The sequence below is a fragment of the Trematosphaeria pertusa genome (genome assembly GCF_010094035.1).
Source record: "Trematosphaeria pertusa strain CBS 122368 unplaced genomic scaffold BU26scaffold_6, whole genome shotgun sequence".
In the NCBI taxonomy this organism is placed as follows: domain Eukaryota; kingdom Fungi; phylum Ascomycota; class Dothideomycetes; order Pleosporales; family Trematosphaeriaceae; genus Trematosphaeria; species Trematosphaeria pertusa.
The window spans coordinates 1,220,100-1,245,476 of NW_022987217.1; the positions used below are offsets into that span (position 1 = coordinate 1,220,100).

The following is a 25,377-nucleotide window of genomic DNA, read 5'->3' on the forward strand; positions in this document are numbered from 1 at the left end:
TCTCCATTCTACGCGACTAGTTTCCTCTTAATCTCGTCTTTCCGGTCGCGCTCCAAGATGTCGGCTGACGGAGCTCCACTGTCCAACGCACCAGGCCCTTTCCCCGTCGACCTTCCAGATCCCGGCACAAGCTCGCTATGGGACCGCATATCAACATGGGCATCCGAGCACAAGGGCGTCGTATACACAATCGCGGGGCTTACGCTGGTGGTAGGCGCAGGCGGCGTGATTTACTATCTCTCGGATTCGAATAAGGATGCACCGGCGCCTGGGACGACAGCTTCGAGTAAGCGGAAGAACAAGCGGGATCGCAAGAAGGCGAAGGAACGAGCAGAGAAGGAGGCTGCTACAAAGGAGGAGAGCAAGGCTGCCGGTATGTCAGCTCGGGAGCGGTCGCGTTTCGCAGGGTTTGCTGATGATGGAACAGAGCCTAAGAAGGCTTCAGTGGCGGCAGCAGCCGAGGACGAGCTCCCAGAGGTCGATGAGAGCATAGTCGCTACCCTATCGGAAGAAGTATGATGGGTTGGTATTCCGCGCACGACATGGCTAACTGTTCGCAGGAGCGAAAAGAATACGCGGCGAAGCTCAAAGCTGCCGGAAACAAGGCTTACGGCTCGAAAGACTACAATCGTGCGATCGAACTCTATGGCAAGGCTATCCTCTGCCGGCAAGACCCTGTATTCTACTCGAACCGCGCCGCGTGCTGGAACGCAATGTCGAACTGGGAAAAGGTTATTGAAGATACGACTGCAGCTATCAACCTGGACAACGAATACGTGAAGGCGCTCAACCGACGGGCGAACGCATATGAGCAGGTGGATCGCAATAGCGAAGCTCTTTTGGACTACACCGCTAGCTGCATCATCGACGGATTCCGGAACGAGAACAGCGCGCAGAGTGTCGAACGACTGCTCAAGAAAGTCGCCGAGGCAAAGGGCAAGACTATTCTCGCCTCGAAAGAGAAGAAGCTGCCGAGTCCGACCTTCGTTACAAACTATCTCCAAAGTTTCCGACCGACGCCTCCGCCGTACGGACTCGAGGACGATGCGGAACTGGACGAGAATACTGGGAACGGACAATTGCGGAAAGGATTGAGGGCAATGAGCACCAAGACTGCTGAGGGCTACACTGAGGCTGCAGCAGCCTTCGACAAGGCATTGGAGCTCGGAGATCTCGGAGACCACGAGGCCTTCGCATACAACATGCGGGGAACGTTTAGATACCTCAAAGGCGACAACGACGATGCGCTCAAGGACATGGACAAGAGCGTCGAGCTCCAGCCGTCCCTGACCCAGAGCTTCATCAAGCGCGCCAGCATGCACTTGGAGCTGGGTAAGGCCATTTCAGATTATTTATTTCCTCTCAACGAACAGGTAAGGATTCAGCTAACAGCAGAAGCAAATCCCGACGCCGCTGAAGCCGACTTCGCCGCCGCCCTCGCCCAGAACAAGGACGACCCGGACATCTACTACCACCGCGCACAGCTGCACTTCATCAAGGCTGAGTTCGGCGAGGCCGCGAAGGACTACCAGAAATCGATCGATCTCGACAAGGATTTCATCTTCTCACATATCCAGTTGGGCGTCACGCAGTATAAGATGGGAAGCATCGCGTCTTCAATGGCAACGTTCCGCCGCTGCATGAAGAACTTCAGCCAGGTTCCCGACGTCTACAACTACTATGGCGAGCTGCTTCTTGACCAGCAGAAATACCAAGAAGCAATCGAGAAGTTCGACACCGCCGTGGAAATGGAGAAGTCGACAAAACCGCTGGGCATTAACGTGCTACCGCTCATTAACAAGGCACTCGCGCTCTTCCAGTGGAAGAATGACTTCGCGGAGGCGGAGAAGCTATGCCAGAAGGCGCTAATTATCGACCCAGAATGCGATATTGCGGTTGCCACGATGGCGCAGTTGCTTCTGCAACAAGGCAAGGTCACGGAGGCGTTGAAGTATTTCGAACGTGCAGCGGAACTTTCGAGGACAGAGGGTGAAATCGTCAACGCGTTGAGCTATGCGGAGGCTACGCGGACGCAATTGGAGGTAGATTCACATCCATCCGCTCTACATTTCGAAAGCGACTGACAAGCCACAGGTGCAAGAGAAATACCCCAAGCTCGCATCACGACTAGGAGCTATGGGCGCTGGGCTCGGAGCAGGAATGCGGTAAACCTTTTAGCCCTTCCGTTTTCCTTGCCCCCTTCTCCCACTGTATTTACACCCCATCTTTCTCTTTCTCCTCCTCTTTCTGCATATTGCATATCTCTACTACCATCCCCCCGTTGAAAACTCTCTTTAATACGTTTTCTGCACCGCGCTCTGCGAATGGACTGGCTGGAGTGCATGTCCATCTGGGAGGTCGACGCTCTGAGCTTAGAAGTAGCGAAGGAGGCGCGCTTGTATGATAGACCGAGGGGCGCGGCGACGGCGGCGGTGCGGTACAGGCACTATTTGTTGTGCTCTTTGGTAGACGACAAGAGCCCTGCCCTTTTGGCAGGGATAAAAGTACATTTGGGCGGGTTGAGTTGGAGACGATCGATCGATGAATGGAGTAATGCATGAATGGTATCTCAACTTCTCAAAGCGTTCCGTCTTCATTTGAGCTTGCAACGACCACTAGAGTCACACACCGAGCACGCAAATACTAAGTCTCTCCTCCGCGTTGTCCACATTCGAAAAGGATATTTGCATTTTACCCTCCATGCATCTAGCTATGTCAAGGTTCCGCCCGCGCACTACGATAGCACCTAACATCAAGTCAGATGCTTGCTCATAGCCTCATCATCATCATTATCGACCGAAGATCAAGCCGAGTCCGCACCAGCATCCGGTATCACACTCCATCCAGGCCATGCCAGCCAAACACCGTCTAAAACGCCTGGGTCATCATTCCAATCTAATCCTCTTTCCCGCGTCGTCGTGACCCATTACCTCCCACAGAGCTGTACGCTCGTCATTCTCCCGAAAGCTGCAGGATAAGCGTACTCGCAACGTCCAAGAAGGGAAACGGACTTGTACACCGCTTCTCGCCCTCCTTCCTGCCCGCACCGACTTCCTCGGTGCGCTCCCTTAGCACGCCTTGTTTCCCGCCCTCGCGCAACTCGCGTGCCAGATCCTCGGGCAGCGGCTCGCCTTCGCCGAGTCTGCGCCACACGCCCTGTTCATCGTCCCAGCCATCTTGGTGCTGTGATGTTGAAAGCGCTAGATTAGAGATGGATGTGTTGGAGGTAGAAGCAGCTTTGATTTCGCGGACGAGACTGCTGACGAGCCGTTCGTAGCCCGCGCATTTGAAGTCTACGACGAAGAAGTCGCGATCGATGCTGTAGAGTTGAATCGACATGTATATGAAGACGGCTTCGTCTGGCTGCGGGTAGCGCGAGGAAGAGTTGCTCGAGTCGCCGGCAGCGGAGCCTGCTCTCTCGGCGTTGGCCGTAGTAATGCCTTCGATGGGGTTGAGGCTCGATGTGCTGGTATTTGTGGAGCTGCGGCGGCGGAGAATGTTGGGATCGTGGAGGTCGACGCGGGAGGAGTGCGTGGACGACGGATGTGCGACGCCTGGGGGAAACATGCCGTCTTTGCGGAAGCGCGCGTTGATCACCCACGGGTCTTCGGGGATGTTGTAGCCCCAGTCGTTTGCAGCACTGTAGTGTTTCCTTGGGCGTCCTCTCGACGGCTCCTCATCGTTATCCTTGTTACGCACCGTTAGTGGCTCGCGACGACTGGGGGACGTGTCGCGGTCGTTCTCCCGCTCTGAGACCTCACACTCGTCCTGCGAAGAGGACGAGGATATTGATGATCCACGGGAGCGATTCGGCGACATCGATCGAGAATGAGATCTTGAATTCCGTGAGCTGCTGCGGCTCCGAGACTCGCTTTCTCCGCCAGCCTTCCGTATCCTGGGAATTTCCCAGTCCGCACCCATTGCTTTCAAGGCCTTGAAGATGGCCAACATAGCCTCGGCCGGCTGATTCCTCGAGCGAATACCGAACTGCCATTTGGTCGGTCGTGGTTTCTTCGCGGGCATGGCTGTCATGGGTTCCGGTCGTTGTCTAGCTGGGTCTGGGATTGCGCGGAGGTTAGGCCGCAGGCGGCGAGCTTGTGCGGCTCGTTGTTCTTCTGATAATTCGGCTGGAGGGGTGCCTCCTTCCGGCTCTTGGGCTCGAGTAAACGGTTTCGGATGGCCCTTCATGTACGCCTTATGGAACTCTGGGAGACTGCTTGGTAGGACAGCAATGGTGCTGATGGGACTCCGTACAGTCGCAATCTGACTGCTGGATGTTGAACTCTGGCGTGTCCGTTCGGGATCGGATGGTGGAGGTATGACCTGCGGACGACTGCTGCCCATCCGCTCAGGTATTGAGCCTATGTAGTTGTCGTGTGACGGAGGCGAAGTCGCGAAAAAGGGTTGAAGCGTTTTCTCTTGCGTCAACAGTGCTGCATTCCAAAGTCAGCCATATAGGTTGCAGAATCGCGGACCATAGACCGGGAGTGTGGGGTTACATATTGTACTACAGGCCATGGTCACAAGGCACACGACCAGGGTACATCGTAGAGATCTCGGAATGAAGAACGTAGATTGAGCGGGGGCAGATGACTTACGGTTTTCCTTCATGAGCTGATTTTCCCGGACGATTAGATAGGCATCCTTTATTGCGCTTGGCTCGTCGCGTGCCAACGCTTCTTGAACATCATGCTTCGCGTAACCCATTGTCTTTCCTAGCTTCCCGACGACTGTCTCGTGCAGCTTCTGTATTACCGCGGCCGGCTGCGATGGGCCGAGGTTCTTGGGATCGATAGCTTTGTTCGGATCCACGCCGGTATCATAGAATTCCTCCGGAGTTGGCTTGAGGTACGACGGGAGATCTTTGGTGAACCAGGGATCTTGGCGGATCTCGGCCACGGTTATTCGGTGCACTGGGTTGACCATCAACATCTTCTTAATAAGTGAGACGGCGCCCGGCGACAAATAGCTCGGGATGCTGTAGTTCCCCGCCGCAATCTTCTTGAACAGGGTGGGGATGTACTCGTCGTCGAATGGCAGCCGTCCCACTAGCAGCACATAAAGGATCACACCGCAGCTCCACACATCAACTTCTGGTCCGGCGTATAGTTTCCCCGAGATCACTTCGGGCGCAGCATAGTTCGGGCTGCCGCAGCTCGTCTTCAAGAAATTGCCGTCGGTCATGATGTTGCTCAGTCCGAAGTCTGCAATCTTGACATTGTAGTGGTCGTCTAGCAGTAAGTTCTCCGGCTTCAGGTCTCGGTGGACAATCTTGTGACGGTGGCAGTACTCGACGGCGCATACGATCTGCTGGAAGAACTTGCGAGCCTTGTCCTCCGCTAGCCTCCCGTTGTTGACGATGTAGTCAAAGAGCTCACCGCCGGCGTACTCCAGCACCATGATGATGTCCAGGGGCGTCGTTATCACCGTATAGCTAGCGGAGTCAGCATCTGTTGCTCGAACGCAAGCTGACTCAACTCACAGCTTGATGATGTGCGGATGGCGCAGCAGCTGGAGATACTGGATCTCGCGCTCTATCCTCCCTGCCATGTCTCTGGTTACGAGCCTCTTCCGGTTGATGATCTTGAGAGCCACCTTCTGGCCGCTGACCTGGTGCGTGGCGAGCTTCACCTTGCCGAACGAGCCCTCTCCCAGCGTCTTCACTATTGTGTACTGGCCCAGTCGCTGGCTCGCCTTGGGATCGCGGCTCTTGGTCTCCTGCACAGCCGTTGTTGGCGCTACCGGCGTGGACGAGAAGTCGGGCGGCCTGGCAGAGCTCCGCCGCGGAGGAGGCATGGAGATGGAGAGCTCCTCCAGGTCCTCGTTGTCGATTGCGGCCGACATGGCGAACGCAGCGTGCGGCGACGAGAGCTCGAAGGCGAGTTGGTATTACGGGTTAAAGAATGGGGTTATAGAGTGATCCAGGGGAGCTGTAGGCAGCGAAATTACTCGGATCGCGGAGTTGCAGGAGCTATACGTAGTGTTAGCAGGCTGCTCTGGGCTATCGCTGGGCCCAACAGAGCGGATGAGGGGTCCTCGGCATGTGATGCTGGGCGAGACAACGCTGGACTGCCAAACAGCCAAGATAGAGAAATACAAAATCAGCATGAACGGCCACTTGCCTCGCGGGTTCTTTGGCTGCGCGGGGGGGTAGATGTTCGCTCAACCGTGTATCGGGCCGTCACCCGCTTGGACAGACGCACTGCCCCACTCACGGATGCGCTGGCTCCTCCACCATTGACGGTATACCCAGCTCTCCGAGATGGTATGCGCGATATAAGGAACGCCTGGGCGGGACCGATCGGTGAGGGCGCGCTGAGGGAGACCGGGGCCGACAGTCGTGGAAAGCGATGGATGGATGGCCGAGTGGGGCGCAGGAAACAGCTATAGTGCTCGCGGCGCTGGAAAGGCTGCAGTGTGCTCGGTGGAAGCGACAGGCAGGCGGGCAGACTGTGGCGGGCGGTGTTCTGGCAGACGGTGGGAGGGAAGAAGCTGCGCGAGCTAGAGGGGATGACGATGCTGCTGAAAGACCCCTCAACCGCCGCGAACGCCTCACGAACTCACTGCTGGGGCGGGTCTGTGCACGCCGGCCAGGCCGATCATCCGCTACCATCCAAGCGTCACCGCGTCCATCGCACCAGAAACGAGAGGAAAGTCCCACGGTCTGGAGTCTCCAGAGTCGAGACTTCCATCCCTATTAATTCTATTCCCGGGATACAGCTTCCCCGTTCGCTCGGTGCGTCAGCTCTGGGATGCTGACTCGCATATGAATGGTGCCGTCTCCACGCGCATCGCGCTCGTGACCCACCAGGGGTCTGCAATGGGCATTTGACATGCCCATCAGGAAATCAAAATGCCTGATCGGTGAGATCCCGCCCCAATCCGAGGCCACGGAAGAACTCCTGTTCGCTGCAAGGGTGGCAGCACGAGCCGGTACCTGCTGCTGTGTCTAGTGCACTCACTCCACGCCCATGGAGCCACGATGTTTACGCTGCCGCCTAACACGGCCAGTCGAAGGACCCCAGGCATATATTTACTCAAGTGGGAATGCCCTACTCTTCGTCTCGTCGGTCTTCGCCATCCATGTCCTCATCATCCGGGCCATCCGGACCTTCCGAGCCATCCTCACCACCAGCGCTCTCCTCGTCTGAACCACTCTCATCCTCGCTCTCAGTCTCCTCATCCGACGCAGCGCCGTCAAACCACATCCTGCAACTCCTGTCCCATTTCCCCCTATTACTCACATAATTCTCCAAACTCCTATCAATATTCATCCACACATCATCCTCATACCCCTCGTCCTTGCTCTCCTCGCCCGTCCAATGGTTCATACTGATCTCCGCCGCGTCACTGCACGGAAGCTGGTCAAACACCAACATCATGCGGGATGGGTGATGCCGAATGGCATCCCAGAGCTGCCGCCACTCCCAGCCCTTGCCGTGACAGCTTTTCAGCTCGAGGTGCTTGAGGTTCCGTGCGAGCTTTACGAAGCGCGCGAAAGCAGGGAGGTGGAGCGAGGCGCCAGTATAGAAGCGTTCGAGGGAAGGGAGCGCGATAATAGAGTCGGGCAGAGGCCAAGCAAAAGGACATCGTGGAACCCCTGTGACTATCTCGAGCGTTTTGATGCTTTGGGAGCTTTTCTTAAGGATTGAGGTGACGGCGAGAGCAGCCCGGGCTTCGAGACGCTCTTCTCTTCCGAGGTCGAAGTTCCTGTCCCCCATCTTCTCCCCTTCCCCGTCCTCCCAGGTTTGTGGGCGGAAGAAGAGGCTTTCAAGATGTGAGAGGTCGAGATCTTGCAATAGGCCATTGTCCGCCCAACTGAAGGTCTCCTCGGCGCAGTATTTGATGTCGAGACCCGTAATGGTCGATCCTGCGGCGATCAGGCTCGCAATCGCTGTGTTGAAGACTGCTCCGCCGACGGGCTCTTGTGGTCGCCGACAACGCGCGTGGTTGTGACCGGCATCCCAGTTATGCTTGTGCTCGTAAACTTCGCATCTGATTTCTTCCCAACCCCTACCCTTCGTTTCGACCCTGTGCTGCAGCGCGATCGTTTTATCGAAGTCCCACGAACCCAACGTGAACATCCCAACCTCCGGGAGCTGCCTCAAGGCACCCGTCCAAGCTCTTTCAAGCCTCCCGCTTCCGAATAACTCCCGCGTCTCGTTCGCTCGCGCCATGTATCGCACAAACCCCTCCTTGATCTCTTCTTCCCCAAACGGCATCTCACCGCCCATGTACCTCTCGACAAACCCCCTCACTCCAAGCACTTCAACATCGGAATCATGCAAGAACTTCTTACCGTTGCGGTCCCAGCCCCCAGTCTCCCACAGCTTATCATTATGCCTCTGACAAAACTCCTGCAGCGGGGCCACTGTAACAATCTCTTCGAACAATTCCTCCGTCATCGCCCAGCTGTACTTGCTCGGCTCAAACACTACGCTCTGCACATACGGCCTGATGCTCTTCAGGTCCGTCTTCTCCGCAATCTCGACATGTTCGGGCGAAGCAACGAGCCTGATGCTCTTAAAGAGCGTTGCTAACAGGCGCGGTAAGAATGCATACTGTCTGCAGGCCAAGCGCAGATTCTTCAGATGCGGGAGGTCCAGTCTGTACGAGCCGTCATTATCACAATTGATGCGATGATCAGGGACTGATCTTACCCTGACGGAATCCAGAGGAGCTCTTCGAGTATCATGACCAAAAGCTCGACTGGGAGGCGGTAGAATGCGGGCTCGGACATCTTGTCAAAGGCTTTCGCGTGAGGTAGTGTATGTATATGTGACCGGGCTAGATTGTGAGGAAGATGAGAGAGGAGGGGCGTGAGCTCGACGATATTGCTTTCGTGCGGATGCAGACCCCTGCACGTCCGTCCCCGAGTTAAGGCAGCCACGCCAACTCGTCCACAAACTACTGCCTCGCTTAGTCGCTCTTAAATGGAGCTCGGATCCTTCTAAAATTGAGTGGGCTTTGCTTCGATACGAGGGACAATTCGGAAGAGAAATCCAATGACGCAGCTTACACAATATAGTGAGAATTTGACCTCGTCGACCTCGTCCTCTTCCCGCTGTTGTATCTTTGATTGGAAAATTTACAAAGCTATTCTTAAAGCACCTCAGCATGTGTTGGCCGTAACTATTGGATATCAGGCATGCTCCTAGAATTTGAGGATGGCTCATCAGCACCGAAGGCTAGAAAGACGGCGTCTGCTACAGAGTTGTCCCAAAGCCTCCACTTCCGTGGCGAGGCAGTGTGATGGATCCCATCACCGGAAGCAAAACATGCGACCGAGCCCGCGTTGTTGCACCTCCCGCCTCGCCGCTCCATCAATGTATCCATCTCCGCCTTCCATAGTCGAGCTGCCGCTGCTAACCTGCTTCGCCGTTCCGTTACCAAAGATCCTCAATAGAGTCACCATAACGGCTGCGCTCAGGATACTGGCGCACAGTATCCCGATCATGACCAAGTTGCTCTTGCGATACTTGTGTGGTCCTTTTGCGTCTTCTGGCCATCCCGTATAGAGCGCGTAGGTCGTCAGAATGCTGCCGAGATTACCCAAACCGGACACGAGCGCGCTGGCTGCTGCTACACCGACCTCGCCGTGGCGCGGCTGAAAAATTTCATTGGTCCAGGTCATGCATATTGGTACGGTGGGGCCAAGACCAAAGCCTACCATCAGGAGGCCTCCGTAGCGCGACCAGGAGCTTGAGCCGTTGCCTGCGAACGTGGTGACAAGGAGGCCTGCTATTTGGATCATGACGGCGGCGCTGAAAAAGAGAGCGCGGTGGTGATGGAAGCGGTCGGAAAGGGGAGTTACGATGAGAATGGCAATGAGATCCATCTGCTTCGGGTTAGGCCACATGTCGGGCTGGAGGCGAAATGGACTTACCACCCAGATTGGAGCAAATAGCAGACTGAGCTCGATGCCCGTCAAGCTTGGGTTTATGCCGCGGATGATGACGGTACCATAGCTCTGTGTACCAATGCCGACTCCTACCACTCCAAAGTACATTATGACCAAGGGCCACAGCCGCCAGTCAATCATGACGTTCCACAGATCATTCATATTCCACGCACGCCGGTGGTAAACTCGCGTCAAATCCTCGTAGTGGATTCTGGCATCTTCGCCAGTCAAAGCCGGTCTGCTTTCCGGCATGTACCTGTGCCATCCCTTGCGCTCTCGAACTTCGCCGGGAGGAAGTGGTCGGTCCGGAAGCCACCATAGTAATGATATGCCGACTACTGTTCCAACAAGGCCGTAAAGCAGGAACATCCACTGAAAGCCCACAAGCCCACCTAAGCCATCCATTTCTTGAAAGCCGGCTGAGACCAGTCCAACAACGGCAGCAGAGACCTGAGCAGCGGTGAAGTATCTTCCAATGCGCTTGCCTGTTCGCGACGGAGGGTAGAAGAGAGTAAGATAGTACGACATGCCTGGCCACATGCCTGCAATCACGATACCGAGTAGGAGGCGGAGCAGGCTAGACAGTGTGTTAGTGGAACAAACCCCCTTCTTTCAAAAGATACGTACTAGAAGCTCCAAGCGGCTTTCATAGCGGTCAAGCAAGTCCCGATGATGCCCACTCCAGTAACAATACGGCTCATCCAGACATGCGGGCTAAGCTTCGACATGACCAGATTGGAGGGAAAGTCGAAGATGACATAACAGACATAGAACAACGCCAGACCGGTCGACACTTGCTTGGGCGTCAAATTAAGCTCGGAGGCCAGGTCATGGCCCTTGTCCAGATTCATGGTCTGCGCAAGTCCGACATTGGATCGAATGGCGGAGCAAAGGAAGTATAGGACCCAGAACGCTACATTCTGTGAGTATGCGAACTAGGGCTCTGCCGCATTGACTGTAGATTACCTGGTAATATCCGTCGGTCAAGTTTGCTGCCATTCTGTCAGTCGCTTGAGACTAGGGGCTAGTCGAAGGCGCTTACCTATACACCTTCTCGATCCGATCAATATCAATCATCTCCGGCCCAACCTCAACATCCTGATGGAGGTCCCCGTACTTGGGCGCATCGTCCTCGCCCTCTGCAATCTCTTTCTCTAGTGGACCGCGTCCTGTGATGTCCGCGGCCATCCTCAACAATCAAGGCAATGTACAGGAAAAGACGAGGAATCGAAACGAATTCAGAAATATCCTCGGAGAGAAGAGTAGAGGCAGTTATAAGTCTTTACCATTACAGCCGATGCCGGCCGACGCTCATAAGGCGCGGGAGCTCAGAGCGGAGCATTCTATTCGTTGACATGAAGAATTTACCTTTGGTGGGGTCACTAGTGGTTGACTGGGATGTGATCATGCACGCTGGCGGTCGAGAGACCGGAGGCACCACCTCGGCACAGAGAACGTGCTCATGTGCGGTAAAGAAGTTCAATACTGGCAGCTGCCAGAGGCTACATACGAGATCAGACGAGACGAACTCGTCTTTGGCAGTGCGCTAAAGGGTTTCAGAGGGAAAGGTGCCTAGGTCGAATAGGGAATGGTCTGTTTCGCTAAATTTTTGGAGCTCGGGCCGCCAGATGTTCGTCATCGTGTTGAGGGAGCTTCAATGTGAGCTCAAGCGTCAATTCCAGCCCAGCGCACCTCTTTCGTAGGTTTCCCGTACAGTAATTCCTATAAAATGCTACCGAGAACAATTACTCGGACAGCGCGCCGCGCCCAGACCTCATGCAGAGCTCCCACACTTTTCCTGCGAGGTTCAAGAAATGTATCAACGCTTCCGGAAAATCCACACATTGTAAGCTTGTAGACTTGACTGTGCGGTAGCAGCTAATTCTGTATCAGTACGTCTTCAAACATCCTTTAGACCCTGCTCGATCCCTCCTAACCCTCCTCCCTACCAATCCTCCGACCCTCGAACTTGCGCTCGGAAGCTGTACCTCCATCCCACCAACGCCTGCGAACTTTACTGAGAACGCCTCATTCCATCCCATATTACAGTCTGTTCTACACAATTACGCAACCCAAGATCCCAACGTGCGGCAACAAGCGGCTGTCTTCGCCTCACCAGGCGGGTTCAACCTTGGGGCCAGATCCGGCAGCAACGATGGCGCCGGAGGCGCGAATCATCAAGCGGGAATGGGCGGCGCAAACAGGGGAGGCTGGATACATGTGAGCGACGAGAGAAATCCGCCAGACTGGGGTAGGATTGCCTGGCCTGAAGACATCTTCGGAAGTGTAGAAGTGGATGGCAATGGGATGTTTGTTTCGGTGGATGGAAACTATCAGGACAGCGGGACCTATAGAATGGTGACAAGAGAGGGAATGTGAGTACTTCGTGGGGGTTTTGATGGGCTGTTGCGTGGTGCTGACGGTTGGTTCTAGACTCGGCCTGACACCCTTTCTCCGCGAGAAACTCGTCGAACGACTTCGTCAGCTTGAGAGCCAGATGAGGAAGAAGTAGTGGTTCGGCGAACGCTCTTGTCTCCGGAACCGAAGCCGAAAGCCTCCCTGCTCCCGTTCGCTGCATGCGACGAGCGGCGCCGTAGCATTCGCGTCCGATGGAAATGACAAGGTGTCTCCACCATCCGCAGTGATGATACCATGCTTTAGAGCCGTATTAGCGATCATCCATTGTCCGCGGCCTATATTGCTATTCCTGGGCAAGCGATTAGTAGGAGGAAACGTTTCGGCAGGGAACTCTGTTCTCATTCACAAGGGTCCTAAGGTTCGAACGGATGAAATCGTCTAGTGTATCATCATCTGTAATCCATGTAATCATAAAATGTATAAATATCGCAACTTTGGTGCCTGGCGATCGAGCTTGACAGGTCTTGGCACTGCCAGAAACCCTCCGAGATCATATCGCCTCCAATGTTCTACATCAACACCACGTCCTCCTCCCGCAACCATGACTGCCGGCGAAACAACCGCAGGCTCGCATGCCGACAGAATACCTACGGGCGCCTCGCCGAAGCGCGTCTCAGTCCTTTTCGTCTGCCTAGGGAATATATGTGCGCTGCCCCTCCCCCGCTATTCTCCGCATCCTGCAGGACTAACACCTAAACAGGCCGTTCCACGATGGCTGAAGGAGTGTTCCAGTCGCTCACACGACCATCCAAAGGTCAACCGCACCCTCTCATCCGCAAAGTCGATTCTTGCGGTACCGGTGCCTATCATCTCGGCAACGATCCGGACCCGCGCACCATGGCGACCCTCGAAGAGAACGGCATCACCACATACACACACGCGGCGCGCAAATTCTCGCCCAGCAAGGACTTTGATGAGTTTGATTACATCCTTGGCATGGACGATTACAATCTGGAGGACCTGAAGCGGTTGCGGACAAGGGAGGTGAAGAAGAGGGGCGGGGAGGAGGGCTTGGGGAAGGTCATGCTGTTTGGAGACTTCGGGGGAAAGAAAAGGAGGAGCGGGAGGGGCGAGGAGGTGCAGGATCCGTACTACGGGGCAGATGATGGCTTCACGATCGCGCATGAGCAGTGTGTGCGGTTCTCCAAGGCGTTCCTGGAACAGCTGGAGGCCGGGGAATTGAGTTGAGATGTGTTACAGGGACACCGACACATTGGAGTTCGGTGGAGGATTTGATACCCATAGACACACAAGATGCCAGATGCGGCAGCTCATGACCGTTCACGATTCCCATTTTGGTTCCAGATAGCCCCTCGATACAGACCAAACCAGCCCTCGCAGCCTCATTGCTCCCCTCCGCCAAATCTCGCAAATCGCCCACGCCCTCAAGCCACGCCTGACAAAGCCATTCCACTCCGGTCTTTATGTTCCCTTTTACGATCTCATTCGAGCACGGCTTGGCCTCAGCCGCACGCTAGCTCCCCAAGCTGACCTTTGTTCTGGCTTCCGGTGAAAAGGAATCCCCCAAATCCCAAGAACGCCTCCAAAAGAGCCTACAATGAACTGTTCCCCCTTGCATACAAACTGTTTCGCGGTTTGGTGGTTGATAGAGAATAGCCGTTGCGGATGAGACGGTACCCGCCGCGTAATGCAGGCTATCCAAATTTAGCACTGGTGGAGTGAATGGGTGGTGCTGTGGCTAAGGCGGTGCGTGGCGCGTGGCCGAGCAGCCGTGATGGCAATGGTGCGTGCAGGGATCCCGCTCAGGTTTCAGGCTGGGCTGAGAGCTGCTGAGTCGCTGACTGCATTTGTATACAGAATACTCTGCTCCCTCCCTCGTCTTTGCAGGTGGAGAGCATTATCCTGTCTTGCGCACTCCTCTGCTCTAGCGCTTCATCATTGCGCAACCGCCGTTGCTGTGGTAAACACGCTCCGTCTCCACCAAGCACATCTGAAACCGTCGGCCCTAGCCAGTTACCGCATCTCACTCGAGAATCACCAAGCGCAGTTTCGATCTTCGCCAGGCACTCCTTTCAACCGCTTGTTCCACCCCAGGAAGTTGCCGGGTGATATCATTTTCCCGCCGCTGTGCAGGGAGGTTGAAGGCGCAGCAACAAAGCACCCAGGCACGCTCTCTCCACCATGTCTGGCTATAATCGGCTCGGTAAGTCTCCTTGCCTCTGTTCGGAGCTTATAGCATTACGACAACTGCATAGCCCACCCCCGCGCGTACCTCCCTCGCTTGACCCCAGATATCATTACCCCCATTCCCAGCCGAGGCCTGACCACGGTTCGCGCTCGTCACCGCCGCAGTATATTCCTTCGCTCGACATCACTAGTCTACTCGTTACACACGTTTGCGCGCTATCAACAAACACTAATCACAGAGGTGTGCAGGCTCAGCCGGGGACGACCACTATTCTCCAGGCATGGACCCACGACGACCAGGCCGCTCGCCCTCTCCAGGGCATCCTCTACAGAGCTACCAGCTCGACGATAGATATGGCTCGCAGCCCGGCCCTCTCGAAATCCCAATGGGGCCAGGGCCGGGGCCCGGCACACCAGGCGACAGACTGCAATTACAACCCAGCGTGAGTTTTCTGGAGGAATGGCGGCGCTGGGTCGGGCTAACGACAGCTAGTATTCGGTAGAAAACATTCCCTACGGGCCCAACGACTACCACGACGACTACAATCCGCATCCCCAGCGCCACGGCAGCGATTACTCCCTCGACCCGCAGGCGCATCACGATGCATACTTCAACCAGCCCTACAATCCCTCGTCGCACGACGAGAGCCCGCATGGCTACGGCACCCAGCCCGATCACTATTGGCAAGATGATGATGACAGGCGGCCGATGATACCGGGCGCAAACTCATACGGCCCAGATCCGCATGAGGCTGACCCGGGGAATCTGCATCCAGAGAACCCCTTCCACGACGAGCCGCAGCCGACGCCCAGTCCAGCACCCATAAAGCGATGGAAGACGGTCAAGGAGGTGCAGCTATTCAAGGGGAACTTGGTGCTCGATTGCCCGATTCCCCCGCGGCTACTCAACCAGGTCCCGCATGCACAGCCCCCAGAGCGTGACGAGTTCACGCATATGCGATACTCAGCCGCCACGTGCGATCCCGCAGAGTTCGATGCAGAGCGCTTCACCCTGCGCCAGCAGCTGTTCGCTAAGCCCAGGCATACCGAGCTGTTTATCGTCATTACCATGTATAACGAGGAGGACGAGCTGTTTGCGCGGACAATGATTGGTGTTATCAAGAACATTGAGTTCATGAACTCCCGGACAAACAGCAAGACGTGGGGCAAGGACGCGTGGAAGAAGATCGTAGTGTGTGTCGTCAGCGACGGACGTGCTAAGATCAACCCGAGAACGCGAGCCGTCCTGGCCGCGCTTGGTGTGTATCAGGACGGCATTGCCAAGCAGCAGGTCAATGGCAAGGATGTGACTGCTCATATCTACGAGGTAGTTTGGACAACAATGCTCCGTCAAGCATGATGACTAACAAATGACAGTACACCACCCAGATGACCCTAGACATCAAGAAGGGCGTTGTGGGTGTTAAGAAAGGCAACACCCCTGTCCAGATGCTCTTCTGCCTGAAGGAAAAGAACCAGAAGAAGATCAATTCCCATCGATGGTTCTTCCAAGCTTTCGGCTCCGTCCTCGACCCGAATATTTGCGTCCTGATCGATGCCGGAACCAAGCCCGGAAAGGACTCCATTTATCAGCTCTGGAAGGCTTTCGACCTCGAACCCATGTGCGCGGGTGCTTGCGGTGAGATCAAGGCCATGTTGGTCCACGGAAAGAAGCTCCTGAATCCGCTCGTGGCAACGCAGAATTTCGAGTATAAGATGAGCAATATCCTAGATAAGCCTTTGGAATCCGCTTTCGGTTTCATTACCGTGCTTCCCGGAGCCTTCTCCGCCTACCGTTATGTTGCTCTCCAGAACGACAAGACCGGACAAGGGCCTTTAGAGAAATACTTCGCTGGTGAGAAGATGCACGGTGCCAATGCTGGTATCTTCACAGCCAACATGTACCTCGCTGAAGATCGTATTCTTTGCTTCGAACTGGTCTCCAAGCGGAATTGCCACTGGATTCTACAGTACGTCAAGTCTGCCAACGGCGAGACTGATGTGCCTGTAGAAATGGCCGATTTCATTGGCCAGCGACGACGATGGCTCAATGGTTCTTTCTTTGCCGCAGTATACGCCTTGGCTCACTCGTTCGACATCTTCCGAAGCGACCACTCTTTCATACGGAAGATGATGTTCCTTGTCGAATTCACGTACCAGACCATCAGCATGCTCTTCGCTTGGTTTGCTCTTGGCAACTTCTTCCTGGTCTTCCGCATCCTGACCGCTTCGCTCGCTACCGAAATTGGCACAGCTGGAAAGGTGTTGTTCATCGTCTTCGAATGGCTCTACATCGGTGTCCTGATTACCTGCTTCATACTGTCGCTCGGTAATCGTCCTAAGGGATCTAATAAGTGGTACATGAGCATGGTGTATTTCTGGTGCCTCATTATGGGCTATCTCATGTTTGCGTCCATCTACATCACGGTCCGCTCAGTGCAAGAGCAAATCGCCAAGAACAACGGCTTCAGCGTCTCCGACATCTTCAAGGACAAGATCTTCTTCACCTTGATCGTGTCTTTGGCGTCGACATACGCGATGTGGCTCATCGTCTCCATCCTCTTCCTGGATCCCTGGCATATGTTCACTTCATTCATTCAGTACCTCCTCATGACGCCTACGTACATCAACATTCTCAATGTGTACGCCTTCTGCAATACACACGACATCACCTGGGGTACAAAGGGAGATGACAAGCCTGAGAAATTGCCTTCCGTCACCACAAAAGCCGACGGCAAAGCGGACATTCAGGCGCCCACCGACGACGCAGACCTTAACACGCAATACGAAACCGAACTCCGCGCTTTCAGTACGAAGTGGAAAGAGGAGAAGCAGAAAATCTCGCCTCAGGACAAACAGGAAGACTACTACAAAGGTTTCCGGTCCGGTGTCGTACTCTTCTGGATGTTCTGCAATCTGGGCCTTTGCGCCCTCGTCTTGCAGACTGGTGGGTTGGAGGTCACTGTCAGCGACCCAGATGAGCAAGCCCAGAAGAAGAACGAGGCGGCGACAATCTACCTGGCGGTTGTGCTTTGGAGTGTAGCTGGCTTGAGCGCGTTTAGGTTTATTGGAGCTATGTGGTTCTTGGTTGTCAGGATGGTAAGTTCCCTTCCATGTGGCTCTTGAAAGGAACAACGTACTGACCTTTTACAGTTCCGCGGTGTTTAAACCGCTTCCGTACAATGTTCACTGCGATCTGGCGCATAGGGTTGGGCACGTCCGTCCGGTCTGTACGGGTACAGGACCTTTTGGATCGGCTTGAAGGTTTGTATGTTGCATCTGTTTGGACACAAAGAGTTCCATGATGGTCATGTCTGTGGGCTTGATGGTTTTCAGACGAGTTTCATGACTTGATACCAGTATTATTAGGACCACGATGTCCTACGTTTGCATGAGTATTAGGTACTTTAATTGTCTTCAGCCTTCTCTCGTGCTACTTCTTCTTTAACAAGGTCTACTCATCAGCGGATTTCCATTGACTTCCTCTACTCCGTCTTGCATTTCGCATTCTTCAAAGCTTATCTGCGAATCATGATGGCTCAGTGGTTCTCATTGCGTCCCTATCCTCACTGTCGGATTCTTACTCCCTTGACCGACACTATTACCGTTGTCCAGGTGCAAGCCCCCGCCTAATCTTTCCCCTTGCTGTTGTTTAATAGACCGCCGTCCCTGTATAGGAACGTAGTACTAATGGCCGGTCGAGCAGTGTTGGGTCGCTGATAGGATGTCACTCAAGGTATGTTCCTCTTCCCCGACAGGAGCTGTGGTATATTCAGCTTGTATATTGCGCTGATGAGGGTAGTGGACCTTTCCACTGCACTACATTAATGTCCTGTGTCAACTTGCGGGAACGAGTGCGTTAAGAAATGAGACCTCGGGATGCGGCGCTCTCACTCTTCCGCATCACATCTGCGACGAGGTACTCGCTCGCTCCTGCCACATTGCGCCTTCCTAATTCTCCCTGTTTTGGAGCAGTATAAACATCAACAGAGCACCGAACCCTTGCTCTTGTACCTCACTCATCTGCAGTCATTGGCCTTTGCCCCGCCCTGCCACTGCTCTCTGCAAACGAACTATCTTCCTACATTTTCTCCGACCTTCCTGCCCAAGATCAACCTTCACCACGCCGTCGTCCTTCGGCTCGGAGAAACTTTCCGCCTCCCGAGCTCCGAAGCTATAAACACGACAGCGCCGACAACAATTTCTTCTCGCCCTCGCCACCGACTTCTCTCCTCCACACCCGTACATTCGACGTCGAGCGTGCGCTTCTGGCCCCTCTCTCTGCTTCCCTTCCTATATCAACGTCCGCGTTCGTCTTACCGAGTCGCGCATCGAGTCGTTAGGTGAGTGTTACCCGCGCAGCGCCCTCAGGTGAAGCTGAGCGGTGCCGACCTCACCACAGTCAGCCTGACCATGTTCAAGGGCCTTTCGACTAACAGCGGCTTCTAACTAGATCTACCGTCCCCTTCGTTTGCCCAACCCACCTTCTTTCCCTCATCTTTGGCGACTGATACACACGATGAGCTGGAACAACGACGGTACGTCACCACATTCACTTCTTGCAACCATGGCTAACACATGTGCAGGCGCAGATACCTGGGGCTCCAGCGGAGGCGGTGGTGCCGATGCTTGGAACTCCGGTGGCGGCGGTGACTCTGGTGGCTCCGGCTGGAATGATACCTCAGGCGGCGACGCTGGCGGCGATGCTGGTGGCGAGACCTCTGGCTGGGGTGCTGGAGATGACTCTGGCGGCGGTGGTGGTGATGGAGGTGACAGGAACTGCCGAATGTGAGTATCCCTCCTTACGCCTCCAAGATTTGTCCAGCGGTCAAACGGATTAGTTGGGCGACCCATGGGCCCGCTGGTTCCACAAGCCTAGCGTATCTCTACACCGTGCTAACGCACAACAGCTGCAACGAGGCCGGCCACTTCGCACGCGATTGTCCCCAGAAAGGCGAGGGCGGAGGAGGACTGACTGGCGAGTGCTACAACTGTGGCCAGGTCGGTCACAACAAGGCCGACTGTCCCAACCCCAAGGTCGATCGTCCCTTCACCGGCACCTGCAATGCCTGCGGTGTTGAAGGCCACGCCGCGCGCAATTGCCCGTCGAACCCGATGAAGTGCAAGCTTTGCGACCAGGAAGGCCACAAAGCCCTCGACTGCAAGTCTCGCCGTGCCATCAATTGGACTGGCGTCCCGGAGCTTGCTGCCGAGGAGGCGTGGGTCAAGCTCGTTGATGCCGCCAACGCTAAGGTATGGAAACTAGTCCCGGAGGTCTTCAGTTTGTATCGCTAACGTGTACTTTCCCCGCAGGACCTCGACGCCTTTCGTCTGTGCCTTCGAGCGTACGCCCGAGCCTTGAATGAGTCCTTCGAGCTTCCCGCTGTCGAGGAAGCTCTCCGTTCTGACGGGCTGCCTATATTCTTGATTGCCAAGCAACAGGAGATCGCCGCGAACATGACGATTGTCGACCTCATCGGCAACCCTGACCGAGAGTATGTTCTCTCCATCCAGCTATCCGCCAAGCCCCGCCGTATCAAGCTTGCCCAGGGCTGGCCGGACGACGCAAACGTCAACCTGGAGCGCCTCAAGTCCGCGGGCTTCGTTCAAGATCGTGGTGTTCCGCTGTGCTCCAACTGCGGCGAATTGGGTCACATTAGGAAGCACTGCAAGCAGGAGGCCGTCGAGAAGGAAAACATCGCTCCCACTATCCAGTGCGTCTATTGCCAGGAGGTCGGCCACCGGGCTCGTGATTGCCCTAAGGAGCGTGTCAACCCTTACGCCTGCAAGAACTGCAAGCAGGAAGGCCATACTTCCAAGGAATGCCCCGAACCTCGCTCTGCTGAGGGCGTCGAGTGCCGCAAGTGCAACCAGACTGGACACTTCTCTCGCGACGTAAGTAACCTATCTGGGGGACTGCAGGAAGAGCAATGACCAGCTAACCGTCTCTCAGTGCCCCAACGTTGAGCAGCGACCCCCTAGGACCTGCCGAAACTGCGGATCAGAGGACCACATAGCTAAGGAGTGCAATCAGCCCCGCAACCCAGATACGGTTACCTGCCGCAACTGCGAGAAGCAGGGTCACTTCTCACGTGACTGCCCTGAGCCGAAGGATTGGTCCAAGGTCAAGTGCTCCAACTGTGGCGAGATGGGTCACACTCTCAAGGTACGTGACTGCTCGCAATTCTCTGAAAGACTCCCGACTAACCTATACAGCGCTGCAGGGCTCCTGTTGCGGAGGGCGACGCGATGGGCGAGGGTGGACCAGTAGACGCCTCTGGTGGCTGGGACACTGGTGATGCCGCTGCGGCCGCGGGTGGGGGCGAGGCCTCTTGGGGCAACAGCGGAGGCTGGTAAACGCTCCAAAGCTCTCCGGGGTACGTGATGTACGACTACAATCGGGTTTCACGGATTGATACAGCATATGACGAATATGCTAGGGGATATGGCAATGGGTCTGATCTTGGGTGGAGGAACTGACTGCGTGGCGGCAACTCCTCTATGGAGGAAAACTCGTCCAGATTTCGGTAGTTACCTAAGAAAATCATGACTTCTACAACGATGCGTTTCACTGCCGTGGTACATGATGGCGGATGTAATGAAGATGTCGAGCGGCTATCTCAAATTTTCCTACTGACTGAAAGATGGGAAGCCGAAGGGAGGACGGCCTCTGTTATCAAAACATGTAAGAACGCAACAACCAGCCAAAGGAGCAGTGGAGGACATGTACGCAATACAACTCCCAGCATTGTCGCTCCACCAGATACACCGTATTCCTTAGACAGGGTCCCAGTCCCGACTGCAAGTTACAAGCTAATGCATATTGTGCTGCAAGCTTGTGCGTCTGGTGAGAGATACCTTTCCTCGTTCATTCTTAGTTGGATGTAGGGACTATAATTAGGGTAGGTGTGGGTTGAAAGGAAATCGGTATACTACGGGTACTTTATGGCCTTCATCACACGTGGGCGATTGGCTTTGAAAGTGAGCTGTATGTGAGCGTACGGTTTCTTGAGCTCGATGCAGGATCTTGCACCTTGTAGGTGAGACGGTTGTTTAAGTTCTGCGGCGTTTAATTGGGGCGGGTTATGCGAATGAGTAGGCCGACATCTTGAAAACCGTGGTCAATCGAAACCTCTGCACAGCGTCGTGGCTGTTCGGCCGGGGATTACGGTGCCGTGCGAGTAGCAAGAATAACGATCTTGGTATTTTGTAGGAGGTTTACCATGATGAGTTGTGGGCGTTGGAGGAAGAAGTAACTGCATCGCTTTGGTCCCGGCGTTAATCTGAAACAAGTATGGCGTCTTTGCTTAGCATGAATGGCGTCTTCAACCCGGCCAAGGTTCGCCTTCTCGTGGATGACTTCGACCTGCCGGTGCGTGCCATCTTGATTCCTTACTTTTGTACTCGGAATGTCACTTCATTGATGTATCCTACTCTAATCACTGAGCAGCATGGCCCTAGCCGTCCGTCTGTGCTCGAGTTGACAAGCAGACATTGTTCGCTTTTGCTACATGATCACTCGCCGGCATCTCATGATATTCCAGGGAGCTTATATTTGAAAAGCCTTTGTGCGAGATCTCGAAGACGTTGCCGGGGATGAACCTTTAGCCATTTATGTAGACTCTGGCCGCCCGAGCGGCTTCACTCTTCCTCCCGCATCCCTGGGTCGCAAACTTTTCAGCCTCTCCCTAGAGGGTGCTGCAGCAGTTCGCCGAGATTGCCGTTGTCGAGAAGTCGCGGACGTGCGAGCTGGGATTGGTACGGCATCAGCTGTGCTGGTTCCGCGGATTCGTGCCGACCGCTGCTTCGTGACGGGTGCAGCCTCGGAGCCTAGCAATGCGCCAGCCGTGTCTTCTTCACCATGCTTCTCCTTCCGTCTCTTGACATTTGATCTTGGTAGGGCACCGTCGTCTCCCTGTCGCATCCTCTTTCCGCCTTCCGTCAACTTTGGCTTCTCCTCTCTCGGCGGTAGAATCTGTGCTGCCTTAATCTCGCTCACCTGCTGTAGGACCCATTGCACCTTGTACAGCTGACGTTGTTCACTTGCCTGTACCGCCCGGTACTTCTCCGTCTTTCGCATAAACTCGCCGATAGCCTCATTCCTCCTAGTAACATCGATTAGCTCCTTCGCGGCACCCAGCTTCTGGGCCCCGCGAGATGCTTTGTAGCGTTTTCGAGTGTTCGTTGCCTGTTGCACCAAGGTGGATGCTTCTTCCGCCAAGCACAACGCTAGCGTAGCCTCGTTAGCCTCAGTCTTCCGCCGTTGCTCTGCTTCGGTTGTGACCAGATCCTCTTCTCTCTCAGTTCCCTTCAGCACCTTGGCTGCCGTAAGCGTCTTGCACGCCATATCATGTTGCGACTGTAGGCTTTTGACAGAACTGGTGAGCCTGTCAAGCCACCAGTACTCAAACTCGAGGTACTCAACCCAGGTTGTCCACTGATCCTGTCGCTTTGGGTCTTCTTCGAGCTGCAGAGGCTGGGTGAATCCATGGTCGGCAAGGCGACGCTTCGCTACCTCGGCATAGGCTGAAAAGATTTCAACGCCGCGATCATTCCTGTCTTGCTGCTGTTGGCAGTTGCCTCTTTCCCTTTCCCATCGGCGGCGCATGGTATCCTCGAATTCGGGGTCGTCCGTCAATTCGGAGGCTTTCATCGCCTTATAGTCTCGTCGTTTTGCTTCGAGGTATTCAGGGAACCCTTCGTCGGCCGCAATCCCTCTGTTATCGAGCTGCCATTTGCGAAAGTCCAGCCAGCGGTCCCGCTCTCTCGAGATGGCTTGTCCGTCGTCCCGACTCCTCGAGCGCAGATCTTGCACCCACGGCCGCAGCAACTCATGGTGTGATTCGGGGTCATTCAGCACCTCTTCAAGCCGGCTGAGCGGGAAAGGTGGCCGACCACCGTCCTCGATGAGCTCGTGGTAACAGGCAGACTCGAAATCTTCGATGATCCGGGGTTCAGGCGAGAGGGTTAGCGACCTTCCGCGGGAGGGCCGCGACGGCGTATCCATCGCAGCAGCGGCCGCGGTTAAGCGTGCAGCGAGCTCCTCAATGTCGAGAGGCGCGGCCGTTACTTGTTTCACGGCAGTCCTAAAACGACGCGTCAATAAGGAAATGAGGCCCCTGTGCTGACTGGTGTATCTCCAATCACCTCAGTTTCTCGCCGAGTAGCTCTTTCTTGGCTGGCGACGCATTCTCCCATCCCTGGATTTTTAACCCGTCGAAATTGCCCATCGGGTTGCGCGCCTTCTGCAAAAACTGGACAAGCGCGGAATCGCTGAGATTGAGGATATCATCGACCGTAGTTTCATGCGTCATGGCTTCGTCGTTTGTTCTCGCATCGATGTCGGGATCAAAAGATTCGTGCGTGTCAAAGAACGTAAAAAGTAGTAATAAAATATAGTAAATAGTACTAGTAAATAGTTAAATTCTTATAACTACTTCTTTTCTCTTTCTAAGGCTTTCTACTCTAAAGCTTCTTACTTTAAGGCTTCTTATCTTAAAGCTAGAGCTTTTTAGCTAATTAGAAAATAGAGCTTATACTCTTAATAGGCCTAGAGAAGTTACCTAAATAGGGGCCTTTGCCTTCCCTCTAATTTAGGGGGGAGTAGAACCGTAGTAGCTTGTACGTCTATAGGTAAAATTGTCTATAATGCGAATGCGACCCCATCAGGCAACCGACGATTGTATCGGTGAACCATCCCACTCCAGTCATATGGGTATTCGGGAATCCATTGACCCAGGCCTCAGCTGTCGGCAAATGGATCGCAATATGTCTCAATAGCACTTCCGCGCGACTTCCATTTGGCTAAATGAAGCCTATATTCCATTACTCCGCTCCTTCGGCGCGCAATACGTGAGCCCGACAGGCCCGAGCAGCTCTACGCGCTATCTAAAAAGTCCGTTCCCGTAACTGCGGAATCCATGATGGCGGAGATCGTCGGTCTTGGAAAGCTTGTTCGCACTTCTACTTCTGACTGAGGTAAGCTTCTTAAACTGCCTCCGGTAGCTTCGCAGCCAGCCCACGCTCCATCGTCATCTATTCCTAAGGGCAACTTGAACAATTCTACTCTGGACCTCTATAACTTCGCCCAGAATATTGTTCGTCGCGTCTCTGTCCAAGCCCGGGTCTTGCGCGGCCATCCCTGCCCATAGAGTCCTGTAACCGAAAACGGAAATCCACGATGCCGGGCTGTTCCTGGGAGAAGGGTACCCCACGCTATCGTCACCACGGTTCGTCCAATATACCGCTCATCTCGCTGCTTACTGGATGTTGTTCTGGATGCAGTAGTGCCATCACTGCAATCACTCGTCGCATGCTGCAACGCGACGCTGCCCGGCTTCACAACACCGAGCCTGTGGCTCATTGGGCGTATACAAATTGCATGTACTTTTTGCATGTTACTATTCTCGTATTCTCCATCTCCCGCACTCGTGCTATCGATTTGTACAATTTGAAATGGTTCGACGCGTCTATTTTCGTCCACTAGAGCGGCTCTTAGACATGACGAGAACAGGAAGACCTTCCTCTGGACCGCTTTAAAAGGCACGCTGAAGTACCACGAGATCTTCAGTCGAGCAGTATCCAGCCTTCAAACTCAGTCATTCTTCTCGATTCTCATCGCTCCGTACGGACAACGATCACAATGCGCTTCATCACTATCACCTCAGTCCTCGCTGCGTGCAGGTCGGCTTCCCTCTTCCACATACTCTCCTCTCCTCTCTTCTTAGCAGCCATCTAACACATCCCAGCGCTATCACCTCCGCATTCGACCCGCGCGCCGCTGCCGCCCTCCCCAACGCCGACCCGCAGCGCCAGCGCACCCGCTGCACCACCTACGTTACCACCACCGAGATTACTCGCACACGCGGCGATGTAGACACCTCGACCAGCACCGTTCTTCTGCTGCAGCC

At 54.8% G+C, this 25,377-nt stretch overlaps 11 protein-coding genes across 11 annotated transcripts; 6 read left to right on the forward strand and 5 right to left on the reverse strand.

Annotated features, from left to right (window-relative positions):
• Nucleotides 1-46: 46 nt before the first annotated feature.
• BU26DRAFT_455484 (mitochondrial precursor proteins import receptor) lies at nt 47-2,634 on the forward strand. The gene is made up of 5 exons (XM_033824883.1): nt 47-373; nt 428-513; nt 561-1,332; nt 1,399-2,042; nt 2,095-2,634. The coding sequence occupies exons 1-5, from the start codon at nt 58-60 to the stop codon at nt 2,167-2,169; spliced, it is 1,893 nt and encodes a 630-aa protein (XP_033685026.1). The 5' UTR covers nt 47-57; the 3' UTR covers nt 2,170-2,634.
• On the reverse strand, nt 2,095-2,645 carry BU26DRAFT_294469 (uncharacterized protein). The gene has a single exon (XM_033821692.1). It carries the CDS (start codon nt 2,557-2,559, stop codon nt 2,215-2,217), a length of 345 nt encoding a protein of 114 aa, XP_033685027.1. The 5' UTR covers nt 2,560-2,645; the 3' UTR covers nt 2,095-2,214.
• BU26DRAFT_518490 (serine threonine protein kinase-like protein SNF1p) lies at nt 2,596-6,236 on the reverse strand. The gene is made up of 3 exons (XM_033828825.1): nt 5,483-6,236; nt 4,599-5,434; nt 2,596-4,433 (listed from the first exon to the last, which is right to left on the reverse strand). Exons 1-3 carry the CDS (start codon nt 5,842-5,844, stop codon nt 2,953-2,955), a joined length of 2,679 nt encoding a protein of 892 aa, XP_033685028.1. The 5' UTR covers nt 5,845-6,236; the 3' UTR covers nt 2,596-2,952.
• A 613-nt stretch (nt 6,237-6,849) lies between these two features.
• BU26DRAFT_518491 (uncharacterized protein) lies at nt 6,850-8,792 on the reverse strand. The gene is made up of 2 exons (XM_033828826.1): nt 8,661-8,792; nt 6,850-8,607 (listed from the first exon to the last, which is right to left on the reverse strand). The coding sequence occupies exons 1-2, from the start codon at nt 8,738-8,740 to the stop codon at nt 7,053-7,055; spliced, it is 1,635 nt and encodes a 544-aa protein (XP_033685029.1). The 5' UTR covers nt 8,741-8,792; the 3' UTR covers nt 6,850-7,052.
• Nucleotides 8,793-9,095: 303 nt separating this feature from the next.
• On the reverse strand, nt 9,096-11,262 carry BU26DRAFT_482850 (MFS general substrate transporter). The gene is made up of 5 exons (XM_033825784.1): nt 10,944-11,262; nt 10,868-10,893; nt 10,529-10,814; nt 9,887-10,478; nt 9,096-9,838 (listed from the first exon to the last, which is right to left on the reverse strand). The coding sequence occupies exons 1-5, from the start codon at nt 11,087-11,089 to the stop codon at nt 9,263-9,265; spliced, it is 1,626 nt and encodes a 541-aa protein (XP_033685030.1). The 5' UTR covers nt 11,090-11,262; the 3' UTR covers nt 9,096-9,262.
• A 294-nt stretch (nt 11,263-11,556) lies between these two features.
• On the forward strand, nt 11,557-12,764 carry BU26DRAFT_518493 (uncharacterized protein). Its single transcript, XM_033828827.1, has 3 exons — nt 11,557-11,747; nt 11,795-12,276; nt 12,335-12,764. Exons 1-3 carry the CDS (start codon nt 11,631-11,633, stop codon nt 12,411-12,413), a joined length of 678 nt encoding a protein of 225 aa, XP_033685031.1. The 5' UTR covers nt 11,557-11,630; the 3' UTR covers nt 12,414-12,764.
• A 96-nt stretch (nt 12,765-12,860) lies between these two features.
• BU26DRAFT_425879 (low molecular weight phosphotyrosine protein phosphatase-like protein) lies at nt 12,861-13,507 on the forward strand (the record flags this gene model as incomplete). The annotated part of the gene is made up of 2 exons (XM_033823646.1): nt 12,861-12,963; nt 13,020-13,507. 2 exons carry the CDS (start codon nt 12,861-12,863, stop codon nt 13,505-13,507), a joined length of 591 nt encoding a protein of 196 aa, XP_033685032.1.
• BU26DRAFT_518494 (uncharacterized protein) lies at nt 13,461-14,020 on the forward strand. The gene has a single exon (XM_033828828.1). The coding sequence runs from the start codon at nt 13,574-13,576 to the stop codon at nt 13,808-13,810; it is 237 nt and encodes a 78-aa protein (XP_033685033.1). The 5' UTR covers nt 13,461-13,573; the 3' UTR covers nt 13,811-14,020.
• Nucleotides 13,781-14,632, forward strand: BU26DRAFT_294566 (uncharacterized protein). Its single transcript, XM_033821693.1, has one exon. The coding sequence runs from the start codon at nt 14,055-14,057 to the stop codon at nt 14,514-14,516; it is 462 nt and encodes a 153-aa protein (XP_033685034.1). The 5' UTR covers nt 13,781-14,054; the 3' UTR covers nt 14,517-14,632.
• On the forward strand, nt 14,458-17,991 carry BU26DRAFT_518495 (glycosyltransferase family 2 protein). The gene is made up of 4 exons (XM_033828829.1): nt 14,458-14,910; nt 14,961-15,794; nt 15,845-17,566; nt 17,621-17,991. Exons 1-4 carry the CDS (start codon nt 14,749-14,751, stop codon nt 17,633-17,635), a joined length of 2,733 nt encoding a protein of 910 aa, XP_033685035.1. The 5' UTR covers nt 14,458-14,748; the 3' UTR covers nt 17,636-17,991.
• A 3,938-nt stretch (nt 17,992-21,929) lies between these two features.
• On the reverse strand, nt 21,930-23,781 carry BU26DRAFT_593714 (uncharacterized protein; the record flags this gene model as incomplete). The annotated part of the gene is made up of 2 exons (XM_033834881.1): nt 21,930-23,553; nt 23,615-23,781. The coding sequence occupies 2 exons, from the start codon at nt 23,779-23,781 to the stop codon at nt 22,080-22,082; spliced, it is 1,641 nt and encodes a 546-aa protein (XP_033685036.1). The 3' UTR covers nt 21,930-22,079.
• Between the last annotated feature and the right edge of the window lie 1,596 nt (nt 23,782-25,377).